Source organism: Sesamum indicum, linkage group LG1 (genome assembly GCF_026168435.1).
Source record: "Sesamum indicum cultivar Baizhima isolate 11 linkage group LG1, ASM2616843v1, whole genome shotgun sequence".
Lineage (NCBI taxonomy): Eukaryota > Viridiplantae > Streptophyta > Magnoliopsida > Lamiales > Pedaliaceae > Sesamum > Sesamum indicum.
In genome coordinates this window covers 16,556,275-16,581,331 of record NC_142657.1, presented here as the reverse complement: position 1 = coordinate 16,581,331, position 25,057 = coordinate 16,556,275, and the positions used below count along the sequence as shown (strand labels likewise).

At 35.3% G+C, this 25,057-nt stretch overlaps 4 protein-coding genes across 5 annotated transcripts; 2 read left to right on the top strand and 2 right to left on the bottom strand.

Annotated features, from left to right (window-relative positions):
* Positions 1-1,755: 1,755 nt before the first annotated feature.
* On the bottom strand, positions 1,756-6,634 carry LOC105164324 (uncharacterized). The gene is made up of 2 exons (XM_011082946.3): positions 4,541-6,634; positions 1,756-4,036 (listed from the first exon to the last, which is right to left on the bottom strand). The coding sequence occupies exons 1-2, from the start codon at positions 5,585-5,587 to the stop codon at positions 1,949-1,951; spliced, it is 3,135 nt and encodes a 1,044-aa protein (XP_011081248.1). The 5' UTR covers positions 5,588-6,634; the 3' UTR covers positions 1,756-1,948.
* A 3,864-nt stretch (positions 6,635-10,498) lies between these two features.
* LOC105164313 (uncharacterized) lies at positions 10,499-13,012 on the top strand. The gene is made up of 2 exons (XM_011082938.3): positions 10,499-12,042; positions 12,447-13,012. The coding sequence occupies exons 1-2, from the start codon at positions 11,287-11,289 to the stop codon at positions 12,729-12,731; spliced, it is 1,041 nt and encodes a 346-aa protein (XP_011081240.1). The 5' UTR covers positions 10,499-11,286; the 3' UTR covers positions 12,732-13,012.
* A 59-nt stretch (positions 13,013-13,071) lies between these two features.
* Positions 13,072-16,527, bottom strand: LOC105164303 (uncharacterized). 2 transcript variants are annotated; one of them, XM_011082928.3, is made up of 9 exons: positions 16,370-16,527; positions 15,877-16,065; positions 15,253-15,338; positions 14,770-14,829; positions 14,291-14,524; positions 14,149-14,211; positions 13,637-13,705; positions 13,432-13,477; positions 13,072-13,329 (listed from the first exon to the last, which is right to left on the bottom strand). In XM_011082928.3, exons 1-9 carry the CDS (start codon positions 16,377-16,379, stop codon positions 13,259-13,261), a joined length of 828 nt encoding a protein of 275 aa, XP_011081230.1. In that variant the 5' UTR covers positions 16,380-16,527; the 3' UTR covers positions 13,072-13,258. The 2 variants fall into 2 exon arrangements, with proteins under 2 accessions (XP_011081230.1, XP_020553469.1); XM_020697810.2 differs by having other exon boundaries at positions 15,253-15,332.
* A 1,455-nt stretch (positions 16,528-17,982) lies between these two features.
* BRCC36A (Mov34/MPN/PAD-1 family protein) lies at positions 17,983-23,299 on the top strand. The gene is made up of 10 exons (XM_088886116.1): positions 17,983-18,357; positions 19,434-19,560; positions 20,071-20,157; positions 20,865-20,950; positions 21,028-21,246; positions 21,559-21,725; positions 22,066-22,224; positions 22,315-22,395; positions 22,476-22,530; positions 22,798-23,299. The coding sequence occupies exons 1-10, from the start codon at positions 18,247-18,249 to the stop codon at positions 22,978-22,980; spliced, it is 1,275 nt and encodes a 424-aa protein (XP_088742242.1). The 5' UTR covers positions 17,983-18,246; the 3' UTR covers positions 22,981-23,299.
* Positions 23,300-25,057: the final 1,758 nt, after the last annotated feature.

Below are 25,057 nucleotides of genomic sequence, written 5' to 3'. Positions count from 1 at the left end.
AACTGTAGAAGTTGGTAGAGGGTTGCCTATAGCTTTTCGCTTGAATTGACTAAATTTAAATAGTTCAAAAATAGAAACTGTAAATATATAAACTCATATGTGCTTATTTTAAATATTGTATTTGCAAACATCCCTTAAAGTGTGAGACGCTTTCGTTGGTCCCACTAACATTGTTGGCACACTTGATGCATGTGCTTAAATTCTCAAAATATATAATTAAAAATATTTATTAATTTTTTATATATAGTATAGATAAATTCATTCATTTTAGGGCATTATTGGGATATAAATATTAAATAATAGTTCCACCACTAATTTTATTAAATGTCAAGCAATGTCATCATCAAAATTCCAAATTTTGCCCAATATGAACCCCACTAGCTTTTTTTCTTGTTTTTTTGCTTTTTAGGAGGATAAGTCCCACTTGCTAAAAGTTGATAAAAACCAAACTCCATTATGCACTTGCTAAAAGACTCTTCTACCCTTGCTATTTTTATTTTTGGTAAAATCATGCAACTTACATAAATCCTAAGAAAATCAAGAACCAATTATTCAAAATTATGTTGTATGGATACGAATACATTACGATGCAGATACTATGATATGATAAATATAATTAAAATTATAAAATACGATATGACTCGGATATATTACTCATAGAATTATATGGGGTCTTTGTAAACATTTAAATTAAATATTTTCACATTATAATTTAAACTATGTTAAATAAAAGCCTTTGGATATAACTTATGCATGTATTTCTCTTAAATTAAAATCACGTAAAAGTTGTAAGTTGATGAGAACGAGCCTAAGCTAATTTCATAAATATGATTGAAAATCCTTACTTTTTTTTTTTTTTTAATATTGTAAATCGGGTCAAGAACAGATCCAACCAGCCGGGTCCAAGGTCCAAGGTCCAAGGAATTCTTGTTCTGTAAGTTCCCGAATTTTGATACCTCGCCCCAAGTCCAATTTCTGGGCAGCCCTACTCTTCTATGTATTTTAAGGTTATTGCACTACTTAAAGTCCCTTCAAAAGTGATAAATTACCAATTTCCCCACAAACTTTTAAATTACAGTTACAACCCCAAAGATGCATGTTGTTTGCCAACAATTGAAGCACTTGGAAGCCACAGGTGGAGAGAAAGAGTAAATTGTGAAGGATAAGAAGGCTATAAAATGCAATTCCAATCATTCTTATTGCATAGCATCAAACAATTTTTATTACAAAATGATTTTTCCTTCCCATATTCTTGACAAGGTGTGTTAGAAATGCATAAACTTTACTTTTCACCAACCAATGAGCTGAGTTGTAGTGTCTGAAACGAAATTCTAATCTGAACGGGTCCGAGTTGCTTTATAATTATAGGGTATTAATGTATAATTTTAAGAAAAGTGACTAATGAGATGACCAGTGGAATAACACTTGCAATGTGGAATATTCTATTGAAAATATGCTCCTTCAAAGGTTGCAGTAAGTACGAGTCCTCATTGTACCTGTTTTATACAATGACACTTGAAAGAGCTAAGGCCGCACGACACCTTGTTATATGGGTGTTAATAGAGGAGGGTTTTACTCTACCCAAACTCATAAATTAACTCTAAGACCCAGACCTAATGAATAATATTAGACTCAAACCTATTTAAAAAATATGGTTTTGGTTTGGGGTGGGTCTCTACCCATCAATACCCATGGGTCTATATACCCAATTTGGACCTAAAAAATATATTCATTTTTCTTCAATATTCAATTAGATTATTATTTATCAATCGATCTAAGTTCAAGTGAACAAATTTTAAAAATGTAAGACATTAAAACATTATCTATCGTGTAATATTTTTATAAGATCAAAACGTAAAACCCTGCCCATTGACAGGCCTACCTTATTAGGGAGAAGTGCGTCACATATTGCTCGAAATAATATCATTGGAAAGAATGAAGCAACTTATCATTTTCTCTTCCTATTCCCACTTCCGCTGGCACCTTTCGATCCCCCGGACATAAACGCGTCAACGGCTGCTAAAATTTGAGCTTCTAATTTGTGGCCCTTGATAGCTGCCCTCACCTTCTTAACAACTTGTTGCTTCATCACCTTACGCTCTGCGGCAGTGAGGTTCTTGCACTTGCTTATTCCCTTAAGAAGCCCAACTACATGTTCACCTGTGCCCCCTGTAACCCTCTCGATAGTTACAAGCTTCTCCACCACTTGCAACGAGAACATTCTTTCTATGCATGTTTTGTTTCCCACCTCGACGATATCCAGGACACAATACATGCTTACTTCTCTCGTCTTAAGTAATTTGCTCTCTATCGAATGAATCAATCTGTCCACAAGACCGGCCTGGAGGAGTTCGTTCAAAACAAGAACTCCACCGTTGCTGAAGAGCATGTTGTGTAGCGCTGTGTAAGCTGAATCTTGCAACTCAGTTACCGTGCACTGCATCATCTTGACAAGCTCGAAAACAATATCAAATTCCAGGAACTTCTTAATGCAGGGTTCCCCGCCTGAGCAAGCCAGCTTCATGAGTAGAAATGCAGATTCAGATTTCACTTCTTTCTGATCTGTTTGTCCGTGTTTGAGGAGTTCTGAGAGTCTTTTGACAAGTGGGCTTCGAAGAATCATGTCTCTGATTTTCAGCTCATCAACCTTCTCGATTATTGGTATTAGATCTTGCATAGCTCCTAATACCAGCTTGCCGTCCTCATGAAACAACTTGTCAATCAGATCTTGGAGACTTTGTGGTTTTGGTGAAGGTAATGAATTCAGATCAGATACTACGAACTTTTCTAGACGAAGTCTAGCTTGCCATGGCAATAAGTTTAGAGTACCTGGTCGAAGAGAGCCATTGGCAGGACCTCCGAGCTCATAAAAAGTTTTCAGTAAGATAATGGCATTGTTTTGAGCAACGTCAGAGCCCGTCTCGAGTAGTTGAATAAGGCTTTTGTCGATCTCAAAAGAATACATCTTCTCAACAGCTTTTGACTTGCCGGCTTTGGTTAAAGACATCAACGTTGAAAAAACACTGTCGTGCCACTCCTCAGCGACGGGAGAGAGCAGATATGCCAGCCGACTCATGGGAAGTCTTTGGAGAATTTCATCAGTGGTGCTTTGAGTTCCAAACTCTGCAAGGTTGGCCAGGAGGGTTAAGATACTGGTCTGAATCAAAGGATCTTCACACGTTTCCATAATAAATGCAAGTTTATCGACTGCTCCCATATTTTCAAGAGACAAGATGTATTCAGAATAATCAGCTTTGGTAAATAAATTTGTGATTGATATTGCAGAAACTGAAACAAGATCCTCTGATCCATCTAATATGATACTTGCAATCTTGGGTCCGAGCATCTTACAGAAACCTACTCGGCTGGCTTCGAATTCAGAAATCAATATGCCGACTTCAAGGGCCTGAGTAATGGCTTCCAAAGTAATCACTGCTTGCTTTTCTTGTAAATGAGTAAGAGAAAGATCGATTTTCTGCTGGGAAACTCTTTTAACTGATTCCTTACCAAAAATGAAAAGCCACGGACTGATAAATGCGTTTCCTTCGGAGCTGGAATCGGTCAGTAACATTCTTACCGAATCATTTGTCTTGCTGTCTAGGTAAAGAGAAACCATATCGTGAATTTGGTACAAGGAATCAGGGTCATCTTTTCTCAGCAACGAGCCTTCAATAAGCTTACAAACTGTGAGAGAGAACAAACTTTCCTGCCCAAGAACTGACCAAACTGCTTCTAGACAAGTTTCTGGAATAGGTTCCACCCATGAAAGGGCAGCTAGAGCAGTGAAGAGTCGTTTCGAGTCGGTAGGCATTGCTTCCAGACTGAACTCCAGAGACCCAAAAATGGTAACTGTATTTTCGGCTTCTTTCTCATTTACATATGAGATTGGACCAGGTGCACATGTAGCATATGTTGATAGGTTCTCAATGGCCTTCTCCCATTTTTCTGGTCTTAGTTCTTTCCTGAGAGCCTTACCCATCACAGCAACCGTCAGAGGATGGTGACCACATCGTTCGAGCAACGTCTCAGCCACTTCCTAATGTCAAGATCAGAAGCAATAGATGATACTAGTTAAGGAAACAACAAAGTTAAAAACTAACAAACCAGACTATGAACACATAGCAGAAATGAAGAGTTAAAATATTTCTTAGGCCTGAAATGCCCAAATATATAGCTGTGACAAGAAGCCTTTGTAAGAATTCTGCTTGGAAGCTGAAATATTTACCATCAAGCTTCATCAGTCTAAAATTCTAAATAGATTGGATTAGTAACATCATTTTTCATCAAGTAATTATGATTTACGAGCACCGAAAGACAGGAGAATTTGTCCAAGTTCGACATATTGATAAATTTTGGACGTAATCACAAGGAACCACATCATTGCTTCCACCAAACATATGAATGACTACAACAAAAGATATTATCCAAAAATTGTTCTTCCACTAAACTCTAACCTTTAATGATTCCTTTAATAACATAAAAACAATGCACATATACTTCAAGCTTCAGAAAAAGGCATAAAAAGCAATATAGGACATACTGGTAGTTCATCCTCTCTAAGGAGGCTATGATAAAGGAGAACAGTCTTGCTTATTTCTCGTATGTCATCTTTCCCCAACTCCACCTTGTCAGCTTCTGTAATCTCATAGACAGATTCATTCCTAGTTGTTACCAAATATCTACAATCATTGTCATATAACTTAGCAAATCGTTCAACGATGTCTTGTTCCCACACATCTTCGAGAAGTATTAAGATGCGCTTTCCATACAATGCTTCTTGAAGCATGCAACTGACGTACCCAAGATCTCTACAACTCTCGTCATTTATTTTCTTCCAGAAACCAATCTGCACCAGAAATTTACAAAGTTTTCTTGCCAATCGCCTCTGGTATTCCTCCTTATCACCATGACAAGCAGTCCTACTGCAATATTGCCCAAACCCAAGTTCAACTGCTCCATCCACAAAGTTTGGAGGGAGATCAGAAGCCACTTGACGAGCTAAACATGACTTCCCAATACCAGACAGCCCAACAATTAGAATTACACGACGAGGGCTACCTCCGTCAAGTAAGTTTCTCACATACGCACACTTACTGGAAATAGGGTAACCCTGGTCCGAGCTGACTTTCAATCTGATTGGGATGTTTCTTGCAGTCGCTTCAATTACATTCTCAACTTGCTCGGTTAATATCTGAGATTCAAGCCACCAATTCAAATCGTGCTTCATTGAGCTCAAAATCTTCCCAAGTGGATCCCCAATTACAGAGTTCCAGATGATCTTAGCAAAGTTCTTGACTTTGCTTCTCGACACAACCCGTCTTGCCTTCATGATGTTTGGATGCAGACGATCAACTAGTGCATTTAAGCTTTGTATCTGATGGTCTAACTGGGGATCATGAAGCTTGTACACATGCTTTTGCTTAATACGACGTGCCAAGCTCTCAAGCTCATAGACAAATTGCTCTAGGCTTCGAATCCTCGTTGGAGCATCATCAAGGTCTCTGGAAGCTTGCTCTAGTGCCCCAATTGCCATTACCATACTTGAAACTATCTGAGTTGCAGATGAAATAACTTGCAGAGCGTCCATAGTCGATCTCAAGAATATGGACTAGCAGCAGAACAAGTATCTTCCCAACTCAAAATCACAACATTTGACACGAGATTTTGATACGGTTTCTATCAAAATCCAAAACCTTTCTATTATAAGCTGCCTACCCACATCTAAAAACTGTTAACCATCTTTGACCTTGTCAAGTTGAAAATGATCTATGATTTTATTAAAATCCCAAGAATTACATCAAGAGCTGCTACTTCTGCATTGAACTAGAGAAGTGAGAGATCTTACAGTGAAGACCAAAGCAAATGCTTGAGTTGATGAGAACTTTATCCCAACTCAAAATCATCAAAAATTGCAATAGTCACAAATGGAAACTTTCAAGAAACAACACAAAACGACTAACAATCACAACCCCAATAAAATCTTGACAATTTCAAGCTCAAAACAATAACCAATTAAGTGAAACCAAGATTCCGCATTAACTGCTGATCTCATCAAGAACCCTTGACATGTGACAGCAGCATCAACCTCCTATACAATGAATACTACAAAAACACAATCACAGTGTATCAAAGTACTTTGACATTCAAGAGGCTCCCTTATTACAACCTCAGCCACTCAAACCCAATTCCAGAAAAAGCCAGAAATCAAGAAACTCAACTCCAGCTAAAATCATCTGACAACCAACAAATCAAAAGCAATATTGCATCATTTGATTGTCCAAGAACCCTCAGCGTTCTTACCTTGGATAGCTTTCAAGCAAGATTTCCTCCCAGAATACACCCACCCTTCACAGACAATGGCTATTCATACACTGACAAACACATACTTCAACATATATCTGTAAAAAGTTTGACTCAGTCTCCACACAGCAAGTGGGCATTGAGCTAAATTCATTCATCATTACTCACAAAATACTCTCTGAAACTCCACCAGATTATTCTATGGACAAAAAGAAGAAGATTGATAGTGTTATTATGTGTAGGATTTTGTCTGCCCATGACCATGTGAGCACGGGTTTGACTTGCAGCCGCTTTGGAAGTTGAAACTCAAGCATCCTAATCTTCATTAGTAAACAGCAATTAATCAAATTACATTATAAATTTACTCGTCGTCGATGCTATATAATTAAGGGAGAGCATGCTTTCTTTGTCTCAATCTTTTTATATCATATTTTATATTTTTTAATATACACTTGATCTCTATAATACTATATCAACATCTTTTTTTATAGATTTAATATTAATTTATTTTGTATATACTTTTATTAAATAATAAAAAACATAAATATTTTTTAAATAATATTAAAGCATTACGCACAAAATAAATACCACAATACTTAAAGTATAATGGATTGAAATGCGGTCAAATTTAATTTGAGTATTTTTTTACATATAGATATTAGATATTTCAAGTTAATAAAATTAAATTTTGATTTATGAAATCAAGTTGCCAAAAATAGATTTTTATTTTTATTTGTATTTGTAAAAAAAAAAACAGTGACTTTGATTCCAATCACCCGTATAAATTAGACAAGAATCAAAAACCATAAATCGATTACAAAAACAATTATCAATTAGCACGACCTTTATATCAATCCATGAAATGAAATGTGTTATTTTCAATAAAATCAATAATTTATTTTTTATCAATGGAGCCAATTCTCGTGAAATAAAGTGCTAAATCTTTTTTAAAAAATAAAAAAAATGAGGGATATCTAAAAATAACTGCTAAAAATAATTTTGGAGTAATAAAAAGTTAATTTGAATATTTATTCAAAATTGAGATATCATCTAAAGTATTCCCGAGAACATGGAATTTTACACATATATAAAATATTATAGTAACATATTTTCAAACTAAATTAAAAATGACCCATTTAACATTTCTCATAATTACATATATCTTTTTATTGTTTGAAAGAATATAAATATCTATCAATCATCTAACAAATACACTCATACAATGGGTTCCGTCAATGATGTATTTGTTAGATGATCATTAATTTTAGGTGGGGTATCTGTAATTTTTTAAATAATGGTGGAATATTTATAATTATGACAAACTTTAAAAAAATCTGTTGTAATTTACCCTATTCTCAATATATAAATATATCAGCAAAATATTAATATTCTCATTCCCCAATTTTTAGAATAATATTTTCAGTTTTTAAAATTAATAATTACCAAAAAAAAAAATAATATAGCCCACAAAAAAAGACCTGACATTCTGTGGCCAACAAACACATCTGCAATGGACAGTGAGAGGGACATTTTGCCACACAGTCTTCAAAGATTTTTTCCCAAATTCTTGCACCGTTATCTGAACTCTTACCACTTTTTTCCCCTAAAATTTTAGAACTGGACAGTGCAATAATCCTGCAGTTGTATTTTTTTTTTTTAATTTGAAGAAGTAATTAGATTATGTATTGCTTCAGAATTTACTGGTCACTTTTGTTTGGAATGTATGGAATAATTACACCGCTTTCTCCTAATATTTGATGTAATCATATGTAAATTCTATGTAGTTTAGAAAATTACATATAGTATTTCTAACGTTTATTACCGTCAGAAGCATAGATCCATCTATTAGCCAAAATTCACGAAATTTGTTGATGGATGGCAAAAAAAATTAAAAGAAAATCTATATTTATCCCAGTGGACTAATTATAGATCAAACAAATCTTTTCTGACTAAATTATCCTTATATATATTCACACGCCAATGCGTGTGAGGACTTACATCTTCATTCTTATAAGGTTAGTTTATTCAGAAAATATTTATTTTTGACCTTTAATAAGTCTGTAAATTAATAAAGAGCAACTTTTTTTTTGCTAATGTAAGCGAATTTCATGAATTTTACTAATAAATAGATCTATTTATTGAACTGAAACAAACGTCAAGATATTAAGTATAATTTCTTGAACCACAAGAAGTTTACATGTAATTACACTAAAATTTAGTAGAAAATTGTGTAATTATCCCTATATATATTGATTTGGGAACCACCTATGAAATCTATCAACTTACTAAAATACCTCCACATATTATGAAAATAATCAAATATTCTAAGAATCCGTGCATGTTTTGTTCGGGACATATAAACTCCAACATGACCTTAGACATCATCGGTTTTAGGATTTGCCGGATAATTTCTAAAACAACGGATTTCAATTGGTCATACAATCCGACTATTATTGTAAATATACAACTTCTAGATAGTGGGTATATTCTTGAGCTGCATTTATTACTCTTCGAATTATCTTACTAATTTAAATATTAAAATGATGTAATAAAGGTCTACATTGTTTATCTGACCGAGATATTTAAAGTTCATAAGATTTAACTCAAGAGATGGTGGATGACTTGAATACTCTTCTGTGGACGAAAACTCTTAATCGTCAAAGTTAGCTCAAACACTACACCCACATACACACACTATAACATGTATGAACTATGAAAGCTTGAATACAGTGTTTCTATCACACTCTATATATGGTATACATAGAGAGGCAAAAGTTGCAGATTGCTGTAGATTTAAACATGTTCAACTGTGCAACGTGTGGATCAACAGAAACCTCAGGAAAAAGTAAAAATTGTACAATAATTCACTGAAAAAATCACCATGCACTATGTGAAAGAACAGAAAAATCAGGAAAAATTCATTGCAGACGATAATTTACTGAAGAAAATACTGTTGAACCGTATATACTTTTCAGTATACTACATTCAAACCCAACTATTAAATTTTTAGAAAATTCAGAAATAAAAAATTTAATAAAAGAAAGTGTGGAATTAAATTAAAAGAACAAGAAATTTTCAGTAAACTTTATCCAAATCCACCTTTTCGCTTGATTGACGTTGTGTTTGAAACGGGGACTAAGTGGTGTGTGAGATACAGATTCCAACAGCCGACGGCACACCTTTGACGTGAATGGCGAGTGGTGGCGGAGTCCAACGGAGTTTGTGGCGAGTTCATCCTAACACCATCGTGGTGGGAGGACGCGGGTGATGGCGGCACTGGGACTATGCTGTCGGTGGAGTTCATCTAACAATGCCGTGGTGGGAGTTCGACGTAGGTGATGGTAGCACTGGGGCTGTGCTGTCGGTTTCGATCGATGGAGGAATAGGTGGGGAGAGAAGGCTTCAAGTCGTCAATGAGACAGGAGAGCTGCAATTTTACAGATTTTTATTTTTAAAAAATTAGTTTCAACAGGTGAATTTTACATATTTATATAATTGGGCTTTGGGCCTATAAATTGTTTTAAAAAAACAATAGCTTCAATAGGCCAATTTGTGTTTTTACACAATCAAGGTGTAAAAACCAAAATCAAACATTGATATTATTTTGGTCCATCTGAAGAATGGGCCAAAATGAAAATTCAACACAGTGTAAAATTTTAAGGGGAAAAAAAATAACTTTAATTCTATAGAAAATATAAGCTACATGAGGCAATAACAATAAGCAGAAAAAAATCAAACCTAATTAATAATATATGCACTTTCCTAATAACTCCATTAATATCCATTTCTTTCTCATTTCTACCACTTCCTTTTTGTTAGGTTATTTATGAATTTGATTTTCAAATCCCAAAAAAATAAAACAAATGTTGTACCTAAGATGCTGCCCCTTTCGCTTGTTTTTTGTGTGGAAAATGTGTACTTTCTCACCGTCAAGGAGCCTTTCGCAAATATTTAAAATAAACACTTATCATTCAATTTATTATTAAAAAAAAATCTAAAAATCTGTTTTTATTTTATAATGCTTTTGTCAAAAAAAAAGTTTGATTTATCCGAACGCTCAAACTTTAATTTTCTTTCACTTTTAATTTTTATTTTAAAAGATTTTTTACATTATAATTTTTCGTACAATTTATTACCAAGTAAAAAGTATTGCACCCACCCATCAAATTTAACTTACAAGAGAGGGGGAGGGGGAGAGGGGCGCACATTTTTGTCATAGGATGTTGTACCATTGGCTTATCCTCCTTTTTCACTGATTCTCCTTAAGATTGCAAAGATATTTTACTAACCTCTTCATGCATTCACGCACCATGTTGGAAGAGCTAAGGCCGACTGGTTTGTTTTCTAGCTCATGCTTCACAATAATTGATTTGAATCATTTCCATTTGTTCCTTATTCGTTTTGACAAGTGTGAAAGATGGGAATAGGACATGCAGGGTGAAGCTTCTTTGCCACTATAGATTGATTCTATCTGTGATTTTTCTTGGCGGTAGAGCCCTGGAATCTTGGAGCCCTTTTTCTCCACTCACTTTCTTGAACCCCACACCACTCGGCCCTGAAGTCCCCTTGGCGTTTTCTTGAATTCTTGGTGTATTTTTGAGGGGAAAATACTTCTGGGCTTTGGAATTTAAGGGGGTTTGAGGGCAAATGAGACTGATGCTTTTGCTGGATTTGGACATTGGCTGCTGAGGGAGGGCTCATTTTCTTGGCAATTCTTGGAAAAAGATTACAGTTTTTCAGGGTAAGTTTTTGGTTAAAGGCGTTCTTGGATGCTGGGGAAGCTGAGTACTCTATATGCGGAGGAGCTTAAAGTGATTTTACACGTCAGATTTGCAAGTATTGAGGTTGAAGTGATTTTACGATTTTTGAGGTAATTGCCCTTTGCTAGAGTTCTATGAGTACAAAATCGGCTGGTTTTATGAAGTTGGAGAAATGGCAGTGCCTCTATTCTTGTTGCAAACTCTGATGACCTGCTAATGCAGTAACATGTACTCTGTCAAAATTAGTGTTTCTGTTAGTTCTACGAGTTTTGATACAAGAATGTCGTTGTGTTTCCAATCCTTCAACTATCTACCTAGTACTATAAACTGTTGTCTGAGCAAAGACACAAACCAGAGTAATAAAGTCAAGAAAAGCCATGCTATGGTGAAAGTTCCAGCATCCATCATCCCACAAGCTGAGGAAAGCAACAGTCCAGCTGACAGCAACACAACTTGCCTCACGAATAAACCTTTGACAGATAGAAACTTTAGTTGTCCAGATCAAGCCAATAGTGTAGGGATAATTGGAGGTTTATCGGTTGATTCCAGCCTTAATTTCGCCAAAAAGTTAAGGATGGAGGAACAAAAAAATGCGCTTCCCTTTATCCTTTGTTCGGATCCAATACTAAACAAGGAGCTTTCATCCCTTGAGAGAGGCTATTTCCCCTTACTTTCTGGTAGAACTGAACGGGTGCATATCGACCAAAGGTCAATCATTGAGAATTTAAGGCGTAAGAGAGTGTTTCTTGAGAAGTCGGGAGTTTGTTGTGTTGTGATGCCGTGCCATATATTACATTCGTGGCATGATGAGGTTGAAGACGGTTGTTCTGTTCCGTTACTTCATATGGGTGAATGCATAGCTAAGGCGCTCAAGGAAGAGAAGTTCAGGCCAATAGAAGCTGGAAGCCCTATACGTATTGGTATTCTTGCAACTAATGCAACTTTGGCAGCTAGAGTGTATCAGGAGAAACTTGAAAACGAGGTATTTTTTCCGGTATCTCCTGGTTAATTCAGGTTCTTGAACTATGAGTCCAACTATTCTCTTTTCTGTAGTTTATGTTTCTGTTGTGTGTCTGAGAATAGGAGACCTTTGGGATCTTCTCTGTGATTTATAATCTGCCAGCCACTGTATTGTCAACAGCTTTGAGTTTTTGATGATTCATGTAATAAGTATGTTGGAGCGTGGAGTCTAATCCAACAAAACACTTAAACTCAGCCATCACGACCTAAATTTAGCACACGCTTTCTTACGAGGGGTATAATTGTAATTATATAATATTTTATAGGTGTCTTAGCATCGGGTGTTTGTAATAGTTTTAGAAAAGCCATTTTCAACTTTTGATTTCAAAATAACTATTTTGGTGTTACACTTTCCTAACAATGCAGGGTTTTGAGGTTGTACTGCCAGATAAAGCAACGATGGAACACACAGTGATCCCTGCCCTCGACGCATTAAGCAGAAAAGACTTTGAAGGAGCACAGAACCTGTTCAGAATTGCTCTCCAAGTTCTGCTGGTGAGAGCTGTGAACAGAATCATCCTTGCATCTGATGAACTATGGCAACTTCTGCCACACGATGACCCCTTGTGGATGAAATGCATAGACCCGATGGATGCTTTGGCCCAGTCAACAGTCAAGCATGCTCAAGCAGCAGGGAGAAGTAAAGGATAAAGACAACCTATGAGGTTGAGGTTCTTGTTCGATATGCATTTCATCAGTTATTGTCTCTTTCTGTAGTTGTGTTTGGGAACTAGTTTTTGTCCTCAAGAAATAAGTATATAGCAAGTCGAGTTCTATTATTTGAAGGTAGAAAGAGAATCTGCAGTTCTGAGTGGTGAATGATTTAATGTTAATATGCAAGAGATCGTTGGTAGAGTCAAAGTCCTGTTGCTTTGTTTTTAAAGTGACTGATGATGCTCAAGTCTATAAGAATCTATGAGATTCCAAATCAAGATACATACAGCAATTGGATAAATTCCTCAGTATCTGGAATAAATAAACCAAACATTGCTTTCAAAGGTAAAACATATGAATATTCATAGAGCCAATCAATTTGTTCAATATTTCTTAAGATTTTCCAATTTTCCTTTCTCACCAGACACAGAGAGAGAAAGAGAGAGAAATTGAAGAATACAGTAAGCTACAAAAACATAACAGAAGACAGGAACCTAGAATCTTGATAACTTACATGGGACAATCTACTTAAGCTTCATTATTCCAGGAAAGGAAGGCAGGATTGCGATAAGAGCGTCACCGTATCCAACAGGATCTGCAAACATTAAGATTTACAAAGTGGTCATGAGATGTTTCAGTGCATATAAATGAAAATTTCGTCAACCAAAATGTAAAGGAAGAAGAACGATGAGTTTACCGCCATCTTCTCTAAGTATCTTAACCACCTCTCCAGAAACGTCGGACTGGCAAAAAGGCAAAGAGAAGGAATGAATAAGAAGATCAAAGAGAAAAACAAATGTAGTAATATAGCATGATTTGAATTTAAATGTTGAAGTGAATGTGAAAACTGAAAAGCAGATTTTAACTCGATCACAGCAGTGGTAATTAAGGCTGGGATTAACCTCAATGGGGCTTTCACCACCTAGCTGTTCAATGTAACAGAGCACCTGGCCCTCCTTTACTATGTCTTTCTGTCAAGCATCAAAGGTGACTGGTCACTAGAGCAAATTGCAGACCATTATATGATAACAAGCAAACTTTGAAATGGTCAGTACTTGTTGAACTACCTCGAAGTAGAACACTAAAGAGAAAATGTCAATTTCTTTCCTTCGGTAATTAAAAATAATCACCTTGTTGTTAAAAGATGAACAGTAAGTTACTAGAATAATTTACTGTGGGGAAAGTCATTGAAGCTAACCAAACTTCGATAAATGTTCTTTTACTTTTGGATGCGGATAGAAGTTAGAAGAAAAAGAGAGTTCACATCTTACGGATTCAAGAATCAAGTTGAAATGCACTGAGAGATGCATTAGGCTGTCAGGTATGACAAGAGACCGAATGAACGAGAACATTTTTTCACAAACCCCAGGTACAGAAAGAGTTGAAAGCAATGAACCAACATAAAACATGATACCTCTTTGCAAGATGGAGGAGCCCGCTTCCCCTTAATGGTACGAGATCTCCTAAAATATCCAACCTGCACCAGGTACATACTGGTGAATGTAAATATCCATAAAATGCCACAGTTTGTAAAAAATGAAGCATTCTATTCTCACCCTTGGAGATTGCAGTATCTTCAAACCTTGATCGGCTGCTTTGTCGAGCAGTGGCTGAAGTCCACCTGAGGAAGGTACTCGTTTGCTGAGGGCTAAAGATGGCGAAGAGGCTGAGTCATCGGAATGAGGAGTCTCAGCAACCGAATGAGCGGTAACTGGAGCAAGATATGGAGCTTCTGGAGGTACACTTTGCTCAGCCAAGTTTCTTGTCACATGTAACCGGAATCCACTGAGCTAACCATGAGAAAAGGAAAACAAATTGAAGGTTAGTGGGGAAGGCATTGAAGAAGACAGAACTTTTCAAACTTAACAAAAGCATTTGGCATAAATAGAGCAGTCAGGCGAAGTTGAAACTATGTTCTCCAGCAACAGAGGATAACAGTCTTCTTCTGTTTTGTCATTTTTCCTCTTTATGTATGCAGTGGAACCATGGAGGACAAATGTGTCAAGTATGTAAATGAAATAGAAAAATTGCTCACTTTTAGTTCAAACTCCGCAATGGATGTAGTGTCACAAAGCACCGTCAGAAGAGATTCTACCTGTAAGATAAAAGTTTGTGTAAGATAGCTCCTTTATTTACAGAACTGTAGGCAGCATGAAATTATCATAAATCTGCCATCTTAGCTTAGGTTTCAGCTCAGCAACAAGATAGGTAAACAAGACCTAAGAGAAAGTTAAGCTTTTATAACAACCTCAAGGTGGTTTGGAAATTGAAAAGGTATGAACTCACAAATTAAAGTGAAAAAGACTATTGATTATCGGAATATGTCAAAAATCAACAGGAACAGATTATGCTAGGTTCCCCTTGCAAACTCTTATGGCAGTTTTAGTTATCCTACGTTTTCTTTCACTGCTCTAGACCTTTTAAGCAAGCAACACAAAGAAAGAAACAAACCAAGAACCAGCATATCAGCACATGCAGGTGTAGAGAATCATTGGCCCTGAAAATAACAGCAACTCACCTCAAATGAATTTGGGATAAGTGTGCTTAGCGCATCTGAGGACACAGTCTCTTCTGAATTGTCCTCCAAATTGGTACTGGCTTTTGCTTATTGAAATAAAAAAGAGGATAAGAAAAAGAAATAGTAAAGGTTGTAATAGCAATAATTCCATCTGCAAATTCCATACAAGACCTCCACTGATAAAATAAAGAACGAAAAGACATCGGTTTTTAATCACTGAATTTGCTATCTTCTTTATCCTTTTCTTCCACTTATTTTTCTTCTGCATACATGCATATGAAAGCTTCTTCCAGTTTTCTTTCTGAATGCCGTTGTCGGTCACTATTATAAAGCAATTCATATGCATCATGAACTCTGCATCTCAAATCAATGCCCAGAAACAAACAAACTGATCTATGATTCTCTCAAGATTATCCTTTTAACACCTTAAAGATACTATACGACCTTTATATAAAAAGATCATCTCTGCAAAGCATCAAGAATACAAAAAACAGTAGTTTTTGAACAAAACATAATTATCAGAGGTAAAAGGAGGACAGTTACTTCAACAAGTTAGCAAATAAAACGCAATGCAAACAGCCATTGCCATATCCCGAAACAAAAGTACACAAGAAATGAACTTACGATCAGCTTCAGAATTCGAACTTAGGCACTCAATTCTTGTATTCTTTGATCTAATTGACAACAGCAAACCATCAAACTGAACAATCTTTTGAGTCCTCAAACCATGCAAAGCCTGCAAAGTGCTGAATTTGGGTCTAACAGAACCCAAATCCAAGTTCGCAACTTTAAGGCCTGAAGTCCCAAAACCACCTGAAACAGAGATCGTCACCAGAAAAAAACATCATCAAACACACTTCAATTCGGCCCAAATGCAAAATCAATTGGAGACGAAATTCTTGCGGAACCAAGGCATAAAAACCCAAGAAATAGAGAAACGAATATACCCATTGCAGAAATACGTAGGGCATACGATTAATATACGCCATCGGAGCCAAAAAAAAAAAAAAAAAGAAATCAACAGGTACGTGCGATCTAAACGCTGCATAAATTCATAACTGTTTAAAGCCAAGTTATTGAGTCTGCATATTTGAGTAGAGAGAGAGAGAGAACTTACAGGCAGCCATGTGAAAGTGAAGAAAAGGAGAATCCTTGTGGTGGTGGTGGTGGTGGAACAGAAGTGACTGAAATATTGATTCTGAAAGCTTTGTACAGTGCCGATGCTAACGAAGAAAGGCAGACAGAAATAGTCACTGAACTCTCTTTTTCTTATCGTTTTTAACCCTTTCCCCTGTGATGATTGGCCACTTCAAATTTCACTCCAAATACAAATTTTCAATTATTTTATTATTTTTTAATATTGTTTTAAAGTTTTAATTTCATTTTTTATAAAAACTAAAATTTATAACTTAATTTATCTCATTTTGTGACAATAATTATAATTTATTTATCGGTATTAATTATTTTAATATATTAATTGAATAAAAATATTATTAATATAATTCATTTATCGTTATTGATAAAAGATTTATCAAATGAAAAGAAGGCATTTTTGTAAATAAAATTAAAATTAAGATGGAAAGAGAAATACTCTCTCCGGTATAATTAAGAGATAGCAAACAATGATAGGAAGGTGATCTTACCAAATCACCCTCAGCATGTAGTTTATAGTCATGTAAAAAGAGTTTAAAGATGTATAAAGTAGTAATTTCGCATAGCTTACTATAAATAGAGGCGCCGACATATATATTAATATCATGAAAATGAAAAAAATAAGTATTATTTGATTGCTAGTTAAAGATATAGTTGTTGTGTTCTATTGTATAAATATTCAAACACATTTTTTATGTTTTCTCAATGATCTTTAATTTAAAAAAATATATTCGAATATAAAGAAAAATATTGTGAAAAAAATTTAAATAATTTTATATTAGATGAATTTAAAATTAACTACAACAATTGTGAAATAGTTTGAAAAACAGATGCGAAGGATTGCAATTTAATGTAAAAATTTATCAAAATATCAATGAGTAGGGCGGGTTGGGGTGGACTGGAGAATCGCCTGCCAACCCTGCCATAGACCCGTGACCTACCCAACCCCGATCTTTTTTCTACCCCGCCCCTTTCGCTACAAAATCCAGTCGAGTTGTCTTGATTTTTTTTATAATAATCAGATGAGTTGTCTTGGGACGGGTTTGGGATGAACCCGAAACCCACCCTGACTCTAGATGGATTTTATTTAGTAGGACTTACTATTTGAATTTTTTATTTGAACCATCTCCGTTCGGGATGAAGGTGAGGACTCGGAAAATCAAGACTCGTTGCCATCTGTGCCACTGAGGCATTGAAATTATTCGTTTAAAAGGTTTTGTAATATTTATTTTAATAGTACTTTTAAAATTATCGTCTTTAAATATATATATTGATATGAAATTATTGAGATACTTATTTAGTGTTTGGTTTATAGAGTTATAATATAAAAATAATTTCCTAAATAGATATATAATTATAGAATGCAATATTATGCTATTTTATGATTTATAATAATGAATTGTTTACTAGTTTTATTGGAAAAATGTTGAATATAAAGCAATGATTATTAGGGTGATATGTTAAGAATTGTTACCCACAATAAATTATACAAATGGGGATGGGATACATTAAAGAAATGGGGGGGGGGGGGTACAAATACAATTCACCATAAATCAAAAGAGAATTTTTCAAAGGAAATCTGCGGCCAGGAATCGCGGGTGCAGCGTGTCAAAACTGCGACCCACCACACCGATCAATTACTCGGCGCAGTCCTCAAGAACCCAAGTTAGTTTTGCCCATTCTCCTCAAACCCCAAACCTCGCCTCTCTGCCTACATTGGGTTCGGGAGGTAAAATCACAGCCATTTCAGAGAGATTTTTCGACGGGAAAAAGGGTCTTGATAGTTATACCAAGATACTTAGATATTGATCGATATACGTATAGAGAGAGAAAGTAAAAGGGATGTCTCTAACGAGTGTGAAGATGTCAGAGGAAGTGTGGTTGACGTGTCTGACCCATGCATTGTCCACTGAGACGGAGGAGATCATGGGCCTTCTTCTTGGTGATATTCAGGTCCATGGATTTTTCTGTTTTTGCTCTTTGCGTTTGCTGTTTCTGTGGGTTTTAGCTTTGTGGGGTTTGCGTCTTTGTTCTACTCCAATTTGGGTTTTGTGTGGAAAATTTATACATTTTTGGGCTTTTATGGCGTTTAATGTCCGATGGGTTCACGAGTTCTTGCTTTTTAGTCTTCTTCATTGATACACTGGTTCTGATTGCAACCGCTGTCTTGGAAATTTTAGGTGGATGCTTTTTCTATGACCTGATTTCTCCATTACTTTTATGAGTTTTGCCTTTTTAAATTTAGTGGCTTCGTTCTATTCCAAATGGGTTTTGCAGAGACAGCTTGTATTTTCTTGGTTTTACTAATTTGTTTCGGAAATTTTGAAGGCCTTGCAGAGTTTTGTTATCTATTCTGGTCAAATTTGAATGCTCTTGGATTCTTACAGGAAATTTTATATTAAGTGGACAACATTTATGTTTTGATGAATTTTGATGCCTTTGTAACATGGGGTTCCAAATTGTTTTGGGTTCCTATACCTATGCAGGTTGCTTGGAATTTAAGAGAATTATGAGTAGCTTTACAAATTCTTGAGAGCGACATATGCTGATTCTTATGTTAATTCTTATGGTTTATAGTAGCTGCAACAATATGTTGGTTTTGGATTCTGCAAAGTTCATCAACAGCAGATTCCGAAATTACGAAGTGTAATTCAATAGTTTTTTGCTTCCAGATTAAAATTTTAGTTTCTTATTCTTGTACAGCATTTTGATGGAAAGCTAATCCTTATGCAAAATTCACCTCATTAGGTAGAGTGGCATGAGAGCCCAACTGAGCTTTTTGACATTGTTATAACTATGATAAATTATGGGTCAAACGCCTGATTGCACGGGCACTGGTTGGTGATGGCTGTGATTTTTATAACTTCCATAGTTAAGGTCCAGTTAGTTTATTCATTACACTGAGCCGGATGTCTGCAGCCACTTATTCTTTGATTCCGGACTTGTATTCTGCTTAGATTTTCTATGATTTGGTCTCTGGTGGTTCTTATGCACTGTATAAATTACGTTACATATGTTTTTTTGTTCAGCATTCAAAGAATGGTACTGTAACTGCATTGATTTGGGGAGCACTTCCACAGCCACGTTCAGATCGACAGAAGGATAGGGTAGAGACAAACCCGGAGCAGCTGACTGCTGCATCAGTTCATGCTGAGATATCCTTTTTGCGATGCTTAATCTCATGGAAATTATGGATTTTGTTCAAACAAAAGCAAATGTGAAAGAAGGAAATTCTTGAAAGTAATTGCTGAGTGTCTACTCAACTAAGAGCTGCACATAATATTTGCAAATTTGATCTTTTATGTGTTGTATAAATTGAATTAATTGCAAGTTTTATTTATGAATTACGTCGACATTATTTTTGGCTGTCGGATGTCTTAAATTTTTTAATGTGCTAGAAAAATTAAAACTATTGATTGAGTTTTTATTCTTACTTAATGCTGATTAAATCTCTATGCTGGAAATATTAATAAAAAGAAGCATAAACTATTTGATAAACAATAACCTTAATCTGCTGCAATTTGTTGTCCAATTGCATTCGCAGGTCACTTTTGTATAACTAGGCCTGGACTCAAAACTTATATAATGAAACTTGCAGTTAATGTACCTGATGCATTTCCCGCTGTTGATTATGGATGTCTTTTGTCCAATTAACTATATAACACAGAATGACAATGGCAACAGGAACCACAACTAGAGTGATTGGCTGGTATCACTCACATCCTCATATTACGGTCCTCCCTTCTCATGTTGGTGAGTTTTTGATATCGTAATGCTTCAGGGACAATGGGTTGGACTTCATTTAGAAGTTTCTTCGCCAAATACCTTATGTTATATTGTACCATCCAAAAAAGTTAAGCAGCATCTGTTATGATCCTATGAAAACCTGTTGTAGCCCATTTCTTAATCAATTCCTAATTCCCTATTTGCAATAGAAATCTTAATCCCTTTGGACTAGGATTAGAACCTTTGTCATCTGCATTCCCTTCTGATTCACTATTGAAGACCTTTAACCCATAGATCATGAATTTCCTATTCTCCAGTAAACAAAGATTATCACTTTTTGTGCTACACCAGGAAGAAAGCTTGATGAAATTCCCTTAAGTTCAGGCTACCTAACATTAAACTTTGGCAAAAGTTGATTCATGACCAGCATATAGAAGACTGTAATATCCGACATGGTTTAATTCTGTTGATGGTTGCTTTAGTCCAGTTGAAAAGGGTTTATATTTTTTATGATTCTTTTTTTTTGTCTCCCTTAGTTGGTGTGAAGTATTCTGCTGAGAAGTGCTTCTCCAAATTAAAAAGCTGTTAAAACGTCCCCAGTTAGCATAATGGTTGGTTCTAATAATTTGGAAAAAATTAGATCTGTTAAGGTTTTATCTTGTTCCAGGGTATTAGGTCTATGTAACCCTTATTTGTTATGACAACAAGATGCTCCTCTGGTCGGGTTTCTGCAGATGTGCGGACTCAGGCAATGTACCAGCTATTGGATTCTGGATTCATTGGGTTGATATTTTCCTGTTTCAGCGAAGATGCTCAAAAGGTTAGTCTTCGTAAGATTGAGCCTGAGAAATAAACTTCATCGCCTTTTCTTTTGGAAGTTAATTTAAATCATTACAGGTTGGAAGGATTCAAGTTATTGCCTTTCAATCTTTGGATGGCAAGCATAATCACACAATGAAACCTGTTTCTCTTGTCCCTGTACAAAAAAGTTCTGTTATAGACATAGAATCATCTATAAGTTCCTCAGACAATACTATGCCCGTGTTTGGTTCTTCCAGAGGAGAAAGTATGGAACAAGACACTGGAGATTCAGCGGCAACTTCTATAGCTTCCAAGGTACGCCTGGATTGACATGGCTTCTTGATTTCTTTGCTCACTTCTGTAGTTTCTATAAATGCATCTGTTGAGTCATTTCCCATGCAGTTCTGATGTTCACCAAGTCTTTGATGACTTTAGTCAGCAATAAGCCATGCTTAGTGGTCCTGAGAGGTGAAATCTATTGAACTGTTGGGATTATGGTTCTTGATAAACTAACATTAATTGAATATGCTCAGTTCATTAACTGCACAACTGGTCCTCATAGAATGACAATACATTGGATTGTCTGGATTGACTTTTGATGTATATTTACTCCCATTTATTGACTAGGGCGCGGGCAAATCGCCACGATTGGGAGGTTTTTTTGCTAATGCTGATGCCAAAACAGGAAATAATTACAATGCCAACAGTTTGAACAATGTAATTCATGATTTGGATCCCATGGATATGTCAGAAGGTATGCAAGAAGCGATGCATCTGTCAAATTTGGAGATGAGGTAACATGAGTATGTACTCTTATCACTTCATTAATGTATATTGTGGTTTGCAAATTGAATCTGAAAAGATAATATCATTGCATAGAAATACAACGGTGAAGAACAGTGAGTTATGTAATTGCTTTCATGATCGCTGGACCGAGTTCTAAATTTATGGCATCTTCTTGCTGTTACATTCCATTCAAAAGTTTCATTTGCTTACTGCAGAACCTTATATGCTTTCCCATTATCTTATTTCCTTGTACTGTCTCAATAGGGGGCCATTATATTAGCATAATTGTAATTGACATATAATGTATTTTTCTGAATGAATCTTTAAAGGGTATTTGTTTTGTGGCAGTGGGGCAGAATTTGTTAGAAAGGAAATTCCGCTGCATGTTCTGCCTACGTCGTCCCTTCTTAATCTTGATTCTCCTTTGTCATCCTTTACAAATCTTCAACGCGTACTGTATGAAGAGGAGAGGACTGCGTATAACCAAGCAATGGCTCAAAATACCAGGTTTTCCTGACGGGCACACTGCATTTTCCTTTTTACAGTCCACATTTCATATTTTTCTTTATTAACCACCCTCTTTTGGTGCATCTTTAGCAATGGCAAAGTTCACCCTCTTTCTTTCATTCATCACACATCGACGTACAAGGCTTCCATGTGCAAAATGATTGAATATTGGTAAGAAGCAACAAAAGTATTTCGTTTAGCGACTTTGGCTTGGTGTTTTGTTGACATTTGCTATGTTCATCCAATGCAAGCTTGAGCCCTGCTATGAACGCTCTTCAAGATCGCTTGAGAGAAAATGAAATTCAGGTAATGATCATCGGCATTGAACTTTTATTATCTGTTCCCTTGCATGATCTCTGAAACACACAACCAAATTTTACTCTACTTTCTTCATTCTTATTTTCTCTTTCATGCACAGTATTTTCCTCCCTTTCGACTTTTGTCCTTAAGCATGATATGATAATTAACTAGACATTCTCAACTTGGAAACACCTGAAACTTTCTGATCATTTCATTCGCTCAACTTCCATATACCTGGATGTTACACCCTCGTGTTCGCCTTTCCTGTAACAGCTAAAATTGCTTGCGGAAGAAGCCAACCTTCTGGAGTCGGAGCTTTTAAGAGGAAGCCCTTCAAACTCCTCTCCACAGTCTCCATCTCAATCGCTCCGAAGCGGTGGCCACCGAGACTTGTACCCTACCGACTTCAGCCATCTGAAAAACGCCAGCGGTAGCCGAATCAGAAGAGGAGCATAGTCTTGCACTCAATAAGATCAAATGGAAGCTTAGTCTATGTATCAGCTCGACTCTCTGTTCTGTTGTTCCCTCAGCTGTTGAATCTTGCTGATGTTCATGATGCCCCGTCTGTTTCGATCTTGGTCTGTATGCTCGACGAATCCTTTTGTCTTCCCCCTGAGAGAAGTTGTATATGGTGATCAAGATTTATACTTGCATTCCTGATCAGGTTTGGGTATATAAAGAGTGGTGTCTGAATAGAGACATACTGGTGGATCATGGGATATGCACTGTTCATTGTTCCCAAATCCTATATTCAAATCAGATTTTTTCTTTCTTACTCCCTTGAATTAGCATAATTATATTTTGCCCCCTCTAAAACTGCATAATTACACTGTTAAAACGGACTACTACTCCTGAAATATGATAAAAAATGGGCTATCTTCAAGGGGTCAAAGTGGAAACAAGAGTGGGATATATATTTTCCTTAAAACTATATTATGTAACCTATTAAGGGACATATATATATATATATGTATGTATACGTGTGTGTGTGACTTTTGTTGTCCAGCCTTGACTTTGCATATGTGATGGTGGGCCCATCTTTTCATTTTCCAATTCCCTCTAATGAAAATGAAAAAGTACCCGAGTTGTGCTGAGTCTCCTCCAGCATTGTATGTGTTGACTATATAGTTGAAAATATTTAAATAATTGAAATAAAATATATGAAGGTTTTGATTTTACTATAGTGTACTGTAGGTGAATTGGTAACCCCCCCCCACCCCCACAATATCTACCCAACTATGAGCGTCAATTAACACGTGGGCGGTGAAATTCCGATGGTTTCTTCAATATATTCATTTTTTATAAATTTGACATAATTATAAATTTTTTTATTATTTAAAAAATTATAAATACTCTTTTAATTTAAATATTTGGATAATAACGTACTCAATCTATTAAGTTTTTATTCAATTTCGTGAGGTGAACAGTCCAAGATACCCTTTTAGATTGTAAATTATAATTTTATATACCTTTTAGAATTTTACAAAATATTTTTATAAACTAATATACTCAATGGTTTATTTACTTCACCTATCATCATTTTTTTAACATATTGTTTAAATATTTTCTTTAAAAAATATCAGTAAGAGTAAAGTAGTAATTTTACCTCACCGTCTAAGAATTATATAATTATTTTTTATTCGAAGAAGATTTTATAATTTTTTAAACAACGAGAATGTATTCATAATTATATTAATATAAAAAATTATAGTTGTAATTTACCCTTAATTAACATTATATTTTGTTTTTTTTATCTATGTTTATGGTCAAAGTAAATGGTATATAAAATGAGGCGGTGTTTCCTATTGTGTATAAAGGTGGATTTATGGGCTTATCTTGGTTAGTGGTTGATTTACATAGTTTATGGCTGCCCGCTTAGACAATTCATCTTATTTATGGTTAACAAGGTAATATTACCTCCAAATCTTTATGCTTATTATATTCTAGTAAACAAATTTAACTCTAATCCATAAGATTATCAATATATAAGTAAACATCATATTGTTGCTATACATATAAAGTTGTTCAAAGTTAATCTTGGACCCCCTTAATCCCATTCTTCTTAGTAATCAAGGCCTCAATGTATAGATAAATGATACATATCTTGAAATGGGAGTATATTTCTATTATCCACCTATTTATGTATTATTTATCAAGTGTGACATTTCAAAATGCATAGTGGGTTGGACTGAATTAATTTAATCTAAGACTGGATTGAACCATTAAAAAAATGTGTACGTTCGGACTATGCCCACTTGAAACAGGGGCGGTCCTAAGAATCAATACTTAGGACCAGTCCAGCCCAGTCGTTTAGGACCACTTGGTCCTAAACTATTTTTTTTTAAATTCATTATATATATATATATTTTAAGTATTATTTTTTTATATATAAATTTTTGTGCGATTTAATTTATTATTTATTTATTTCAAAAAAATATTATAAATTTAAGTAATTATATATAAGAAAACCTCAATATTATAAAAATAATTAAACAAACACATCCGGACTTGATGCGGGCCAAATTTGGGTTTG